Here is a 16,577-nt window from a genome sequence, read left to right as displayed (position 1 = left end):
AACAATGTGTTGGACATAAGTGGCAAAGGGAAACAGGGAAGGCACCAGTGTAGCTAGTGTTCCCTATCATTGAACTATTGTAAGTATCATAAATGAACAATCATGTATCTGGATCTCAGAGATAATGGGGAGAAGAAATAAATAAGGATACCAAGGGAAGGGACATTAAATTTACAGCTTTAATAACCGAACCCTTGCATCGTTCATTCGGATTCCGGTTGGCGCCGACATTAATCACTTTGAATTCAACCCCTGAAGGCAACTCATTAAATACCAGATCTAGTGTAAAAAAAAATCTACAAAATATCAAGGTCCAACTCCATAGGCAAAGCAGAGCCATTGCATCCAAAATCATTGCCCCAGGATCCGAACCACTTTTTAGAGCACCTGGAAGCTCAATATGGATAGCTCCCCGCTCTTTTTCGTGGCCATTTATGTACTTCCTCAACCCCTTCCAATCCATTCTCTCACGAAACTCCTTCAACTCTGGCCGAGTCACCACCGAGTCGATTCGGCTTGCTGCCGGAACTGAGTCACAAAATCCTTGGTGAGATATATATTAATTAGTTGAAAAATAGATTGTGATTATAAACAAACATTACGTCCTCTTCTGAAATGTTTTTCTTTTTCCTCTCAAAAGATGATTTCATAAACATAATTTTCACATTCAAAATAGATATATCTTATGCGAATGCAATCCGAAATATCCTTGCGTTAGCAAAACTCAAACAGCAATCTCAACAATAATTGAAAATGATTGCCCTACAACATGCTTGCACTATTCATCATGGACACTGCAACCATGAAGAAAGTGAATAATCGTGACAACCAAACTTATATGCTTTTGAATAAAGGAATGTATAATATAATGATATGTATTTCTTTTTCATATGCCTCACGAATAAACAAAACTTTTATATATATGAGGTTAATGAATTGATCTGCCAATTAAGTTTTTTTAATTAGTCTAACGTGATTATAAAGTTAATATATGTTTAAAGATTTTCAACCATTTGATATTAAACGTTTATATCCTTATATACATGTTGCTTGAACCTGAGACTTCAGGGAATAACAATTTTCCCTTAATCATTAAGGTCGTTTGATTCGTATATGTCGATTAAGTTTGTAGTATATATTATTTTAGTTATGATTGATCTTAGATTTTAGATTTAGTTTTGGATAATCTTATCCTTTCCCGATTTCATTAAAAAAATTAATGGAATAATTTTGATTCAAATCTATATAAATACAAAATTATTATTATTATTTTAAAATATTAATTCTATGACTAATATTTTATATAATGACAAAATTATCCTCTAAAGCTTGTACAAATAGTCATTTTATCATTAATCTTTTTTTTAGAACATTTTAGTCCCCAGTGTTTTAATTTTTGGTCAAGACCATGTTGGATGAAAAATGTTAGCTGATTAATGGTCAATACATATTGCTAACATGATATTTTAACATTTTAGTCCCCAGTGTTTTAATTTTTTAAATAATTATGACATCGTCCGATTCTTCCGACCGATCGGATCGGTTTGACCGGTTGAACCAGTGAACCGGTAGCATGGCCGGTTCGCTAACCGGTCCGGTTCTGAAAACCATGTTTACCGGTTTTGATTTTCTCTTAAGCCCAAACCCAACGTAAGAAAAATTCAAAGTCATTGCAACTCCTCCCAGTCAATGCACATCTAAAACTTCTATGGTTTTAATCTAGACCGTCCAAATCGACAGAAGCACCACGTGGAACGTCCACAATCCAAGATCAACAAATTGTTTCAAGGTTGACTTCCTTTTTAATATCCCAACATATAAGGCAACACAACCTTAAAAACCACAATAAAATCCCCCGAAACACGCTACAGCCTGGTAAAATCCAGCTAAAAAAAATCAGTTTTTTAAATAAAAATGAAAAATTGTATCATTAATCTCTATATTAATTCATATATTCTTATTTGATCAATTTTAATTTTTGTGGTTCTTTTAATGTTGAAATTTATTGATTAAAATAATATAAAGATAATAACATTATTAAATTCTACGAATTTAAACCCATCAAATTAGATATTATAAGTTAATTTAAAATTAATGTATAATATAACATAATTTAAATTAACAGATTTTATAAGAATTGTTTGAGTCAAGATCAAATTTTTAAATTTTAGAAAATACAGATTATCTGTTAGTAAAAAATCAAAATAACTAATTATTGTATGCATGAAAAGGTTAAATGAAATATATAACGATAAAAGAAAATATCAATTAAAATAATAAGTTCAAATAAACTTTTTATTTATTTATCGATCATTCTAAATAATATTCAAGAGTAGGAAAAAAATCGAATCATCATCTTTGTAGTTAGGTCAAGAGAAACCATTTGAATCTAATACAAAGATTAAATTAAAGTATAAATATTAAATTTATAATTTATATAAAATATAGGACCGATAAAAGAATTTCACTTGAACAAAATTAATTAACGTTATTTTCTTAACCTAATAGGAATCATTCCTATAAATGCTAACCTTGAAAGCCGCCTTATGGCTGTTCCATTCTACTCCGTTGTACGATTTTGTTGCAGATTAAGTTTCTGCTTCTCATATATATATTTTTATGGTGAGATCTCCATAAACCTTTCTTCTTCTTCTTCTTTACCATTCTCTCTCTCTATCTTTATCTTTCTGCTTAAAAATATTAACTTTCGATTATAAAACTTTCATAGGCTTGATGGGTTATCTGTTGTTTTTAAGAATTTTCTCTTTATATTGAGATCTTCTGCAAGCTTTTCATATTTTTATGGGGTTTTTACTCTAGATTTTTCATTTTTTCGGTTCAAGTTTCCTCACTATTTGTCATTGTTTTAGTTCTTAAACTTTGATCCATGGCGAAACAAAAGTTTCTTTTAACTTCTTTGATCACTTATACGTTTATTGCGTGATTATTATCGTGAGCAGATGCCTACCGTCAATCCAGACCAATCCGACAAGGACTCCGAGCCCTTTGTGGAGGTCGATCCGACCGGTCGTTATGGTCGTTACACGGAGCTTCTAGGCTGCGGGGCAGTTAAAAAGGTTTACCGTGCCTTTGATCAAGAAGAAGGCATTGAAGTTGCATGGAACCAAGTCAAGCTAAGAAATTTCTCCGACGATCCATCGATGATCGAAAGGCTTTATTCGGAGGTCCGGCTGTTAAGATCATTGGCCAACAACAACATAATCTCATTGTACAACGTTTGGCGCGACGAGGAACATAACACCCTCAATTTCATAACCGAAGTGTGTACTTCTGGGAATTTGAGGGAGTACAGGAAGAAACATAGGCAAGTTTCAATGAAGGCGTTGAAGAAGTGGTCAAAGCAGATTTTGAAAGGCTTGAACTATTTGCATTCACATGACCCTTGTATCATTCACAGAGATCTTAATTGCAGCAATGTTTTTGTTAATGGAAATACTGGCCAGGTATGCTTTTCTGGTTATATATAGTTCATTATTCTTTTCATTTTGTTTCTTTCTTTTGCGTGTTTGGTCACTAGGAAAAGTCTAGGAAAAAGAAAGAAGAACACAATTCTCCCTTGTCACTTTGGATTTTGATGAATGACATTAGTTATTAATCCTTCAACAGGTTAAGATTGGTGATTTGGGGTTGGCTGCCATAGTGGGAAAGAACCATTCAGCGCATTCGATTCTCGGGACACCAGAATTCATGGCGCCAGAGTTATACGATGAACATTACACTGAACTCGTTGATATATATTCATTCGGCATGTGCGTGCTTGAGATGGTGACCTTGGAAATCCCCTATAGTGAGTGTGACAATGTGGCCAAAATTTACAAGAAAGTGTCAAGTGGGATGAGGCCTCAAGCCTTGAACAAGGTTAGAGATAACGATGTGAAGGCATTCATTGAGAGATGCATTGCTCAGCCCGGTGAAAGACCTGCAGCGGCGGAGCTGCTCAAGGATCCGTTTTTCGACGAAGTTGTTGATGATGATGAAAATGATCAATAGTAATTAGGTATAGATTCTTTATTTTGTATTAACACAATGGTTGTTTTACTTTAAATAATTCTTTTTCCAGTAGGTTAATTGGATTAAACTAGTTTAATTTGTACATATGGTTTCAAAAACATACATTAAGTTTGAATGAGAGAAAAATGAGTGTGAACTATGGGTTTGTTGTGCATGAATTCCTCAATATTTTATGTTTTTTTTGTCAAACTTAGATAAAGACTAAATGATGTTTAGGCTGTATTTGAAGCAAAGTCAAATCAAATATATATAACTAAAAGGAAAGATACATTCAAAGGACTGAATTAATGGGCATGTTCTTGAAGATTAGCCAACTTAAAGTGGCTCTTGGCAATGACAAATGGAGCTGAGAAAACATATTATATTATATGAAGATGGTTGATAAAGAGACCTTTTGTTATGTAGTTGCTGTCACACTCAAATTTGTCGGGAAATTATTGCTATAGCCTGGCACTGATCTGGCTGGCCCGCTCTGGTTTTCCATTTCAAAGAAAAAGTTGCAGATTTGATGATATGTCAAAGTTTGTGAGTGCTTTTCTTTGATAATTTTATCCTATATAAATATATATGTTGTTTGCTTAATGAAAAAAAAACAAATTAGGCTATCAGGTTTTGGTTATTAGGATGTTCCGTAATTTTACTCGGTGATCTCTCTTTTAATACTCTAAACTGATTATAAGGTAATATATGTTTAAAATTTTTCATAGTTATTAACATACGTACACATCCTGTAAAGTACAAACATAACTGCTCAAACACGAGTTCTCTAAAGCATCAAAATATTCTTCATCCTGTTGTTACCGTTGTACTAACGACGAAAAATTACTGTTCTACAAGTACCAAAGCAATGGGAGCCTACTACCAAAACTTGCTCGAAGGTAAGATTTTCAACTTTCAGCAAGCATGAATGCCAGAATGTGCATACACAACACCTCAAATACAACATCATAGCGTTATTCTTTCGCAAAAAACACGAGAAATTGAGTCTGTTTTTGTTAACCTGCAGACTACATCGAGGGTAAAAACGAATTTCCATGGAGGTTTAGACTGACAGTAGCAAGAGGAATTACAAGGAGAATTAGAATTCATATACCAGAGTTCCGATAACCGGGAAAGCATCCCTCATGGAAATCTAAAGATCGTTCAATTTCGTCTGTCTCTGTCGTCTTCTGTATCCGGCCACCCGGATTGCTGTATGCTTCATATTGTCATAGCTGAGACATGGGAGGACACTCCAGGATCAAATTATTAGTGGACATTTCAATATGTTTTTAGAGGAAATAAGACTAAGTACCATTGCAGAACTTTCATGTTAAGCTAAATAAGACTAGCTAGCTAAACTTTACAAGTACTTGTCTTGTCTGTTGTTTCCTTGTCTCTTTTTCTTTTTTTGTCTTAAAGTTACCTGCTAACCCTTGGTGATTGAAATACATCTCTTTCATTAACACAGACAGAAACCATTCCAAGATCATCTCTTTTCTGCTTAGTCCAAACAAAAAAGTTTATGTATGCAAAAAAAAAAAAACTTCAGGAAAAAAATGAATATACGTACCCAAATACATGGTTGCAAGTAGCTTTTTCTCACCAAAGACATTTCCTATGTACAGTTCTTTCAGGCAGAAAAACATGTGAAACAGTTGCATGTATGCATGTATGCATGTATGCATGTATGCATGTATGCATGTATGTATGGGTAGAAAATGGGATTTGGCCATTTGGGATCATCAGTCTGCTGTAATGGTACAACTTGGTTTGGAAGTTATTGCCAACATTATACTTTTTGTCAAAAATTTTATTAGTCCTTGTACTATATGAAAGTTATGGATTTAATCTTTATAATTTGATCATTTTTAATTCATATAGTTTTCAAATTTTAAAATTTCAATCATAACCTAGATAATAATCGTAAAATATACTTAGTTAAATTACGTTATTAGTCATAGTATTATGAGTAAGTTGTAGATTTAACTCTTGTTATTCATTTTGATTTTTTAAAATATATGTAAGTTAATCATATTATCTTGTATTATTTGAATCGAGACTAAAATTTAAAAAATATTAAAAAAAAATAAACTTGACCAAATTAGTTACAATATCTAAGTCTCCAACTTATACACAATAGATGTATGAATGATGGAATTTAACCTATATTTTAATTCTAACAAGCCAATTTAAATTTCCAATAAAATCTAATGGGATCTCGGACCTTGCATAGTTTTCTTACATTGCTTGTTCACTCGTACAATGTTTAAAAGCTGCAGGCCAAACGCCAAATCATTAAATTATGTCCCAAAATATCTTAACTATAAACCAATATCTAATCTTAAATTAGACACATTGGAGCTTTCTGCTATACACGAATAACATTTACACCAATCTTAACTGCATAAAGTTGTTGAACCAATATTAGAATAACGCAAAACTAATCTATGCACTTCACACACCCAACCTACCAAAATGATATTAAATATCATATACATATATTTATAAAAAAAAAAAATCAAATTTGAATGTCCTAAACAGACATAGCATGGGATGAATTGTAGTTTCTCAATCCTCAATGTTACTATTTGAAAAGGTTTCAACTTTTGGAGATATCAAACAGTCTACATAGCAAGACATGATGATTGCCATGATGTTTTCTAATCCTTTATTGTGTTCTTTTAGGAACAAAATAAAATATAAAATAATAGACATTAAACTCCACTAGTTGTGTGTGTGGTCTCAACTCAGGCCAACCAGACTCAATATATACCATAAGGTTCATTCTAACACGATGAATTTTGGACAACAACAGCATGCCAAACTTTTGATCAAACATGTCTGTAAATACATAAATTCTTTTTAAAAAAATATTAAATTATTAAAAGGGTGTCAAAGTTGAAGCTGGATTTGGCTCTAGCATTGCATCCAAGCAGAGAATAGTTATGTTAATATGGATATTGTTAAGCTGTAATAAGATCTTTTTTTATATATTGAAATTTTATTACAAAAAGAAATAGTAATAATAAGACATCAACTTCCACTGTCATCTCTCTTTAAGCTGCTCCAAATATTCTTACATCAGAGGATTTGCTATCAATATCTCTCCATATATATATTCTCTCTTTCTCCCTCTACCCCTTCCCTCAAATCCATTGCTTTTGATTTAATCTGTAGGAGTGTAATAGCCAAGAAAGATATAGAAAAGAAACAGAGGATTGAGATAGAGAGGAGGAGGAAAAAAGCTTCTTCTTCTTCTTTATTTAAGAAAAAATGAACAGAAAAACCTCCTCTTTTGTTTCGATTGTAATCATTTATCGTCTCAGATCTTAAATTTCTTCCCATTTTATCATCTGGGTCATTTACAAGATGGTAGATTTTATCTCTTTTCTGTTCTTTGCTTCCTGGCCTTTCTCTAGACTTTTCTTTTGTCTTGATCCACATCTTTTAAATTTCAACTCTTTTTAATGTCAGGATTCTTGGGTTGTTTTCTGATTGGTGCATGAAGTTTCCAGATGATTCTAGATTGGATTCCACAATCATCAACTCTGTTTTTGATCAGATTCTGTTTGTAATTCAAAAAGGTATGTTTTTTTCTTCCTTCTAATATCCTTGTTTGGTTGTTGTTATTGTTCACATTTTGATCTGTTTTGCTTCACTTTTCCTAAAGGATGGATCCTTTTTAGCTGCTGAGTATAATTGGATGATTTGGTATTGGCTTTTTAACTTGTGGAAGAGAGTTCCATACATTGAATTGGTGTTAGTATTCTGATTGAATTTCAACTTGTGATCTTTGAATCCAATTGTGATACTTGGTTTTGAAAGAAAAGGTTTAGATTTTTCCTCATGGGACTGAAATTGGTGGTTGATGATGGTGATTGCAGATAAGATGGAATCAGATCTTGGTAAACTCTTCATTGGTGGGATATCTTGGGACACCGATGAGGAACGTCTCAAGGAGTATTTCGGGAAATTTGGAGAAGTGGTGGAGGCAATTATCATGAGAGACCGATTTACAGGTCGTGCCCGTGGTTTCGGTTTCATTGTCTTTGCTGATCCTGCTGTTGCTGAGAGAGTAATTACTGATAAACATATGATCGATGGTCGCATGGTAAGAGCCTTCTTGATTATGTTTATCCTTTGTACATTGCAGATTCAATTGGGATTTTGCATGTTCTACCCCATTCGAATATACTACTAGAAAAACTGTACCAATATAATTTGTTCAAGAGAATTTGTAACCAATGGCTAGACTGGGATAGAGAATGTGATGCAATTGTTTGATCAATTTTCAGGTTGAGGCAAAGAAGGCTGTTCCTAGGGATGATCAGAACATTTTAAACCGGAATATGAGTGGCATCACTGGTTCTCATGTTCCTGGACGCACCAAAAAGATTTTTGTCGGAGGTTTAGCCTCATCGGTCACCGAGAGTGACTTTAAGAACTACTTTGATCAGTTTGGTACAATTACAGATGTTGTGGTGATGTATGATCATAATACACAAAGGCCAAGAGGATTTGGCTTCATCACTTATGATTCAGAGGAAGCAGTAGATAGAGTTCTGCACAAAACATTTCATGAACTCAAAGGGAAATTGGTGGAGGTCAAGAGGGCAGTTCCTAAAGAACTATCACCTGGCCCCACCCGCAACCCTGTGATTGGATATAATTATGGTTTGAGTAGGGTTGCCAATTTCCTCAATAGTTATGCTCAGGGATATAATCGTAGCCCACTTTCGGACTTTGGTGTTAGGATGGATGGTAGCTTTAATCCTCTTCCTACTGTTCGTAGCGGATTTCCTCAATTTAGTACCACTGGATATGGATTAGGTATGGATATGGATCCGGGAATGAGCCCAGACTATGGTGGGAGTTCCAACTTTGGCAATAGTCTAGGATATGGGCGGATAATTAGCCCCTATTATGGTGGGATTTCGAACAGGTATAACACTCCTATTGGATATGGTGTTGGAAGTGGAAGTGGAAGAAACGATTCTAATTCTGCTACTCGGGATATCTGGGGAAATGGAGGCCTTACAAATGCCACAAACGCTTCCGACCCTAGTGGTTTCTTGGGGACTGGAAGGGGGAGTGTTGGTCCTTTAGGAAGTAGTGGGGGTAATTGGAGTGCTGCTGCTTCTGTGCAAAGTGGAGGCAATGCTTCTGGCTATACCGGTGGGACTGCCGGTTACGGGAGTACTGATGACAACCACGGTTTAGGAGGGGGAGGATACGGAAGAAACAGTGGCACTGTTGCTGCTCCGACATCATCTTTTTCTGGACCAACCGGTAATTTTAAGGGGTCTTATGGGGATCTTTACCATAGTGGTTCAGTTTATGGTGATTCAGCTTGGCAGTCCACAGCTCCCGACTTGGATGGTCCTAGCTCGTTCAGTTACGGGCTTGGCAACGTTTCCTCAAATGTTACTGCAATATCCTCCGAGGATTATGCTGGAAGTTACAGTGTTGCAAGTAGACAGTCCAATAGAGGTAATATTCTCTTTAAGCAGTCCTGAAATTCAATTATCTAAATATTATATTAACGTCATAAGACCGACCATTTTATTTACGCTTATATGTTGAGGCTCGAGAGGTGAATCGTCTCTTTGTTTCTTATCCAGGAATCGCTGCCTAGACTATCTGTTATTCGGGCATAAGAAGTTATGATGTAGGGTGAATAGATTTGCAAAAAGGGGCCAAGGATTTGCGAATTGGATACAACTGTCATTTTACAATGTCAGCTTGCAAGGAAATTGAACTTATGACACTAATGAGGGTTATTGATTTGAAATATACACATTCAGAGCGAGCAGTTACAGGAGGTTTTCCGTAAGGTTTGATATTTGATTCGTTTTTATTTTGTTTTCTTGGCATTCAAGTGAGATGTACAATCAGATTGCGGGATATATATACTCCGGAAGATCGGGTTCCAACTAATGTACCGGACATCTTCAGCGGTACATCAAACCATAGGGTATTTATTTTTCCCATCTTTCTTTTTAAATTTGTAATGCCCTGGAAGAGTTGCTGGTTCTTTGTCAGATTATATGGGATTGTTTTTCTCTCAGATTGTTTACTAGTGTGAAACATTAGAGGGATATCGAGTTTTCCCTATAAAATAACAAAACATTCTGTTTCGATACATAAACACAGCTTTACTAGCAGTATAGTTAAATAACACTTTGCTTTTGCCACTACTCTCCCCGTCGGTCGCGTTTGACGTTCATCGTTTCCTCGATCTTCTGCAAGCACGCTTGATTACAATGACTGTAAATGTACCTCTATGTTCGAAGTTTGGACTGTTCATAATGCATGATAATGCTGATATTGTGGTCCTCTCAGGGCGTGTTGGTAAGCTTTTTGTTATATGGATTTTAGGAGACTGCCACTACCTAATTCACTGTCTGTGGTTCCCATTTTCCACTTAAAGTTTACCAGAAAAGATAATATCAGCTTTGCAAAATCATCTGTGGAATAAGCCTCAAAATGATACGCGACAGAGAGAGAAGAACTCTTTTGATGATGAAAAGGAGCAAATTATTTTGCATACATGAAAATAACATGTACTTGATCAGTATGGACACATATTAAGAACAAAAAATTTATACATAAATTTCTTATAAAATGATCACAAATAAGATGATAAAATGAATAATTAAACAAAATAAAAATCGAATTTCGATATCTACCTAGACCCCATCTACTGGGGTCTAAACACTGCAGAAAATTCAACGGCCCTGATTGCACCGAAAAATTCACATGTTCATGTTGGCAAATTGCACATCCCTCGAGGTATTTAGCTATGAATTTTTCAAAGATAAGAACTTTAAGCACAGGAAGGACCATGATTCACCGGCTGAACTGGGGTATGTTTGCAGGATGGATAAAACTATAGTTAATCTCAACAGATTTAGACTCATCATTTAAAAATCTCTAGAGGTTGTCCAAACATGTCTTCAATACCTAAAATAATCCGGTCAAAAATAATGTCTTACGTATCGCTCTATCGAAAATATTATTTTTTTACCGAATTTTTCTACCACGATTATCTATTTCGATAATTGATAATAACAACATTACCAGTCAAATTAATAATATTTTTGATATTTTTTACCGATATTATTATTTAAAATAATAACAAAATCGATAACACATTTTTTTAATCGTATATTAAACTGCTGCAATGTAGAACTCCCCAAAAAAAAATGATTGTCTTTTGTCCTTTAGGATGTCTCAGCTACGATAGCTTTAATATACAATTAAAAAAATGTTATTAAAAATTTTAATATTTTTTAATATTTTTAACAAAATATTATCTAAAATATTATTTTTTTTTATCAAAATATTTAATATTTTCGATAAATTACTATTTAAAATATTGTTTTTTTCTATAAAAATATTAGATACTTCCAGAAATAAGTTAATAAAATTAATATTTTTAATAAAAAATAATATTTTAAATTACATTTTATTAAAAATATTAATATTTATATATTAAAACTGAAGTACAGCAGAACTACCCTATCCTCCCTCTCCGGATTACAGGCTAATTTGTCAGCTAGCCTGTTCTTTTTTTCATTTCTTTATAGGATTTTCCGTCCTCTTTGATGAAAAGCAAGAGAGAGTAAGAAAAGCTCATTTTTTCATATAAAAGAGTCAAAAAGGTTAGGCCCCCGTTTACACCTGTAAGAAGCACCACCTTGCAAATTACTTGATAAACGAACCAGAATGAAGTGGAGAGATGGATTAGAATTTTTAGGAAAAAAGGTGCAAAGATACTTTTTTTTATTAAAATAATCTCATTATCTTTACCCTTAAACGTAAGGAATAACTTTGGTATGAAGGATAGAATATAGCAAAAAATTGCATCAAATTCAAAATGTACTGTAACATATTACCCTATCAAACAAGCTTCATTATCAATAAAGTTGTTTTTTTCCTGCAGATAAACAAGTTCTGCTATCTTTGATTCTTTGTTGTTGGTGAAAGTTCTACATTGGCAATGGCATCAAACCAGAAGTTCAGAGATCTCCAATGGGTTCTTCAAGCATTCGAAACCGAAAGCCTTAACCTACACAGCATTTCCTTCTACCTTTCTCAACCTGTTTCGGGTTGTTATCAAGAAACCGAAAACTCCATGAACATAAACATTTCTGCAGATTGCCTTGACTACTTCTCCCTCATTCTATTAATGCTAGGACCAGCCAAAAGCACCTTGTCGTCCCTCAGGAACTTGGAATTTCACTGTGTTGAATGGGAATTGCAACAAGTGCAAAACCTTGGGGAGTTGTTGGATAGTAACTTTAACATCAAGCAACTCGTGTTCCGGAGGAACAGCTTCGATGAAGAATGTTTATCGGAGTTTTCCGATATTTTGAAGAGAAATGGAGCTATCAAAGAGGTTATGTTTTCTGAATCACATATTGGGACTGTTGGTGCTACATTACTTGCTTTTGCTCTTAAGGTGAATGATAGCTTGGAAGAGTTACAGATATGGGAAGACTCGATTGGATCGAAAGGTGCTGAGGAGCTTTCAAAGATGATTGAAGCTAACTCGATGCTGAAACTTTTGACGATTTTCGACTCGAGCTCGATCACAGCGACACCCCTTATATCCGCTGTTTTAGCAAGGAATAGAGCCATGGAAGTCCATGTATGGAGTGGAGAAAGTGGAGACAAAAGTTCCAAGGTGGTTGAGTTTGTACCTCAAAACAGCACTCTTAGGATTTACAAGATCGATGTTTCAGGTGCCTGCAGGGTTGCTTGTGCTCTCGGTATGAATTCAACGGTTACATCGCTTGACATGACCGGAGTGCGCCTAAAATCGCGGTGGGCAAAGGAATTTCGATGGGTTTTGGAGCAGAACCAAACCCTGAAACAGGTAACCTTGTCCAAAACCGGCCTTAAAGACAAGGGAATTGTGTATGTAGCAGCTGGACTATTCAAGAACAGGCATTTGGAACGCTTGCATCTCGAAGGAAACCGGTTCAGTGGTATAGGCGTCGAGCATCTATTGTGCCCGTTGAGTAGGTTCTCTGCTTTGCAATGCCAAGCCAACATTACACTAAGGTCGGTGACATTTGGAGGCAGTAGAACAAAGATAGGGAGATCTGGTTTTGCAGCAATTCTGCAGATGTTAACCACCAATGAAACTTTGACTCGGCTAGCAATCATCGACGATCAAAGCATGAGACCGGATGATTTTTTCCGAATCTTCAAGATCTTAGAGAAGAATGCCAGTTTGAGGTGCTTGTCTTTGCAAGGCTGCAAAGGTGTTAGAGGGGACAGGGTGTTGCAGGCAATAATGGAGACGCTACAAATAAATCCTTGGATCGAAGATATTGATCTCGCTAGAACACCTCTGCATGATACAGGGAAAGCAGATGCAATTTATCAAAGATTGGGGCAGAATGGGAAGACTGAAACCGAACCCGAAAATGATCTGCTCAAGGATATGCCACTTACCGAGCCCAAGAGCTGCAGGTTATTCTTTTGTGGCCAAGAGTATGCTGGTAAGTTTTAACAACACTCAACATTTCTACTTTAAGAACTTGTTAATGCCGAGATCAAAGATGATCATTTCCTTTAATTGTTCTTTGCAGGTAAGGCCACACTTTGCAATTCAATATCACAGAATTTCTCTTCTTCCAAGCTTCCCTACATTGAGCAAGTGAAAACCCTGGTAAATCCAGTTGAACAAGCTGTTAGAACAGTTGGTATGAAGATAAAGACTTTCAAAGATGAGGACACAAAGATATCGATATGGAATCTTGCTGGTCAGCATGAGTTCTACTCTCTTCATGATCTCATGTTTCCAGGGCATGGGAGTGCATCGTTTTTCCTCATCATATCCAGTTTATTCAGGAAACCAAGTAACCGAGAACCGAAGACTCCAATGGAGATAGAAGAGGACCTTCAATATTGGCTCAGGTTCATCGTTTCGAATTCAAAAAGGGCGGTCCAGCAGTGCATGCTACCAAATGTTGCAGTAGTCCTCACTCACTATGACAAGGTCAATCAAACATCTCAGAACTTGCAGACCACGGTGACTTTGATACAAAAATTGAGAGACAAGTTCAATGGCTATGTTGATTTCTATCCAACGGTGTTTACTGTTGATGCAAGATCATCTGCATCGGTCAGTAAACTCACCCATCACATTCGAAAAACAAGCAAAACTGTTCTCCAGAGAGTTCCTCGGGTTTATCAGCTTTGCAATGATCTTATACAAATTTTATCAGACTGGAGATCAGAGAACTATAACAAGCCAGCTATGAAGTGGAAAGAGTTTGCTGAGCTATGCCAAGTTAAAGTTCCACCACTGAGGATTCGATCTCGACATGATAATAAGGAGAAAATCGAAATGCGGAGGAGGGCCGTTGCTACTTGTCTCCATCATATCGGCGAGGTGATATATTTTGATGAATTAGGCTTCCTAATATTGGATTGTGAATGGTTTTGTGGTGAAGTGCTGAGTCAACTGATAAAGTTAGAGGTTAGAAGGCAAAGCTCGGCCGAGAATGGATTCATCAGCCGGAAAGAATTGGAGAAGATTCTAAGAGGAGGTTTGCATAGTCAGATTCCCGGAATGGGTTCAAAGGTGTTTGAGAACTTGGAGGCCAATGACCTTATTAAAATGATGATGAAGCTTGAACTATGCTATGAACAAGACCCGTCGGATCCCAATTCTCTGCTATTGATTCCGTCGATTCTCGAAGAAGGCAGAGGTAAACCGCAGAAGTGGCAATTAGGTGGTGCTGATTGCTTTTATGCAGGGAGACATCTTCAGTGTGATGATTCAAGCCATATGTTCCTTACACCGGGATTCTTTCCCCGCTTACAGGCAAGAGATTTTCTTATCTTTCAGAAATTAGTTCACCATGAGAACATTTTAGCAAGGGAAGTATTTTGAATGATCATGCATATTCTTAATTTCTCACTCGGTTCGGTATTTGCAAATGCAGGTGCACCTTCATAATCGAATAATGGCATTGAAGAACCAGCATGGAGCTACTTATAGCCTTGAGAAATACCTCATTGCTATAAACATCAACGGCATCAATATCCGAGTAGAGCTCGGAGGACAGTTGGGTTACTACATTGACATCCTGGCCTGCTCCACCAAGAACCTAACCGAAACACTCAGGCTTATCAACCAGCTCATAGTTCCTGCAATTCAGAGCCTCTGCCATGGTGTAACTTTGATCGAAAACATCTTGAGGCCGGAATGTGTGCAAAACTTGGTTCCTCCTAGGTACAGGAAATCCCAATTTGTACCTCTTCAACAACTTAAACAAGCACTACTCTCGGTCCCAGCTGAAAGCATGTATGACTATCAGCACACTTGGGATTCAGTGTCCGATTCGGGCAAAGTAGTTCTTAGAGCTGGGTTTGATTTAGCTAGAGACCTCTTATCGGACGATGATTTCCGGGAAGTATTACACCGAAGATATCATGACCTGTACAACCTTGCCGTGGAACTGCAAGTTCCGCCAGAAAATAATCCAGATGAACAAGAGAACTCTTTATCCAATGTTGTTGACGGCGATAAAGTTGATCCTTCTTTTGGTGGATTAGCCAAGGGAGTGGAAACAGTATTGCAGAGATTAAAGATCATTGAACAAGAAATAAGAGATTTGAAACAGGAGATTCAGGGAATGAGATATTACGAGCACAGACTCCTAATCGAGCTTCATCGCAAAGTAAACTACCTTGTGAACTTCAATGTTCAAGTCGAAGGGCGGAAAGTACCCAACATGTTCTATTTCGTGCAAACTGAAAACTATTCGAGGAGATTGGTAACCACCGTTATATCCGGAATGACTGCTCTTCGGTTGCACATGTTATGTGAATACAGGAGAGAAATGCATGTTGTTGAAGATCAGGTTGGTTGTGAAGTAATGCACGTCGATAACACTGCAGTGAAATGCTTAGCTCCATACATGACCAAGTTCATGAAACTGGTAACATTTGCTCTCAAAATCGGAGCTCATTTAGCAGCCGGTATGGGAAACCTTATACCGGATTTGAGCAGGGAAGTTGCCCATCTCGCCGACTCTTCACTCATGTATGGAGCAGCAGGAGCAGTTGCTGCTGGAGCCGCTGGAACTGCAGCAATGGGACGAGTAAACAGAATCAGTAACCGAAACAAGACTGGGGACATTCAGCGAGACCTAAGATCAGCCCAACAATGGGTGATGGACTTTTTGAGGGACAGGAGGTGCTCAACCGGAAAGGACATCGCAGATAAATTCGGGTTATGGAGAGTCAGATACAGGGATGACGGGCATATTGCATGGATCTGCAGAAGGCACATGACCATCAGAGCAAATGAAATCATTGAAGTACCTATTTTAGTTTAATGGAAAAACTTGTTAGCTGCCTTGAATTTCAAATATACTAGCCAATTGCCTTTTTATGATGGAAATGCAGAGTAAATATGAACATTAAGTCCAATGATATCTCGAATCTTATTATTTCAAATCACCATGTGAAAGTGGGACCAATTTCACAGAATATGATTACATGCAGAAATTACACTGTGCTTAACATGGAATGTGATT

At 36.3% G+C, this 16,577-nt stretch overlaps 3 protein-coding genes across 8 annotated transcripts; all 3 read left to right on the top strand.

Moving 5' to 3' along the window:
- Positions 1-419: 419 nt before the first annotated feature.
- On the top strand, positions 420-4,026 carry LOC120160350 (probable serine/threonine-protein kinase WNK11). Of its 2 annotated transcripts, none has more exons than XM_039170777.1 (3): positions 420-424; positions 2,958-3,464; positions 3,628-4,026. In XM_039170777.1, the coding sequence occupies exons 2-3, from the start codon at positions 2,961-2,963 to the stop codon at positions 4,009-4,011; spliced, it is 888 nt and encodes a 295-aa protein (XP_039026708.1). In that variant the 5' UTR covers positions 420-424; positions 2,958-2,960; the 3' UTR covers positions 4,012-4,026. The 2 variants fall into 2 exon arrangements, with proteins under 2 accessions (XP_039026708.1, XP_039026707.1); XM_039170776.1 differs by lacking the exon at positions 420-424 and adding an exon at positions 2,567-2,622 and having other exon boundaries at positions 2,961-3,464.
- A 1,857-nt stretch (positions 4,027-5,883) lies between these two features.
- On the top strand, positions 5,884-10,158 carry LOC120160346 (heterogeneous nuclear ribonucleoprotein 1-like). Of its 5 annotated transcripts, none has more exons than XM_039170775.1 (5): positions 5,884-5,894; positions 7,840-7,844; positions 7,899-8,125; positions 8,310-9,504; positions 9,636-10,158. In XM_039170775.1, exons 3-5 carry the CDS (start codon positions 7,904-7,906, stop codon positions 9,647-9,649), a joined length of 1,431 nt encoding a protein of 476 aa, XP_039026706.1. In that variant the 5' UTR covers positions 5,884-5,894; positions 7,840-7,844; positions 7,899-7,903; the 3' UTR covers positions 9,650-10,158. The 5 variants fall into 5 exon arrangements, with proteins under 5 accessions (XP_039026706.1, XP_039026702.1, XP_039026703.1 ...); XM_039170771.1 differs by lacking the exons at positions 5,884-5,894; positions 7,840-7,844 and adding exons at positions 7,019-7,386; positions 7,489-7,598; XM_039170772.1 differs by lacking the exons at positions 5,884-5,894; positions 7,840-7,844 and adding exons at positions 7,521-7,598; positions 7,685-7,773 and having other exon boundaries at positions 7,890-8,125.
- A 1,768-nt stretch (positions 10,159-11,926) lies between these two features.
- LOC120160344 (protein TORNADO 1-like) lies at positions 11,927-16,470 on the top strand. Its single transcript, XM_039170770.1, has 3 exons — positions 11,927-13,526; positions 13,617-14,857; positions 14,979-16,470. Exons 1-3 carry the CDS (start codon positions 12,017-12,019, stop codon positions 16,374-16,376), a joined length of 4,149 nt encoding a protein of 1,382 aa, XP_039026701.1. The 5' UTR covers positions 11,927-12,016; the 3' UTR covers positions 16,377-16,470.
- Positions 16,471-16,577: the final 107 nt, after the last annotated feature.

Source organism: Hibiscus syriacus, unplaced genomic scaffold (genome assembly GCF_006381635.1).
Source record: "Hibiscus syriacus cultivar Baekdansim isolate YM2019G1 unplaced genomic scaffold, ASM638163v2 tig00111392_pilon, whole genome shotgun sequence".
Taxonomy (NCBI): domain Eukaryota; kingdom Viridiplantae; phylum Streptophyta; class Magnoliopsida; order Malvales; family Malvaceae; genus Hibiscus; species Hibiscus syriacus.
The sequence above is the reverse complement of the archived record's forward strand: the minus strand, read 5'-3'. Positions and strand labels throughout refer to the sequence as shown.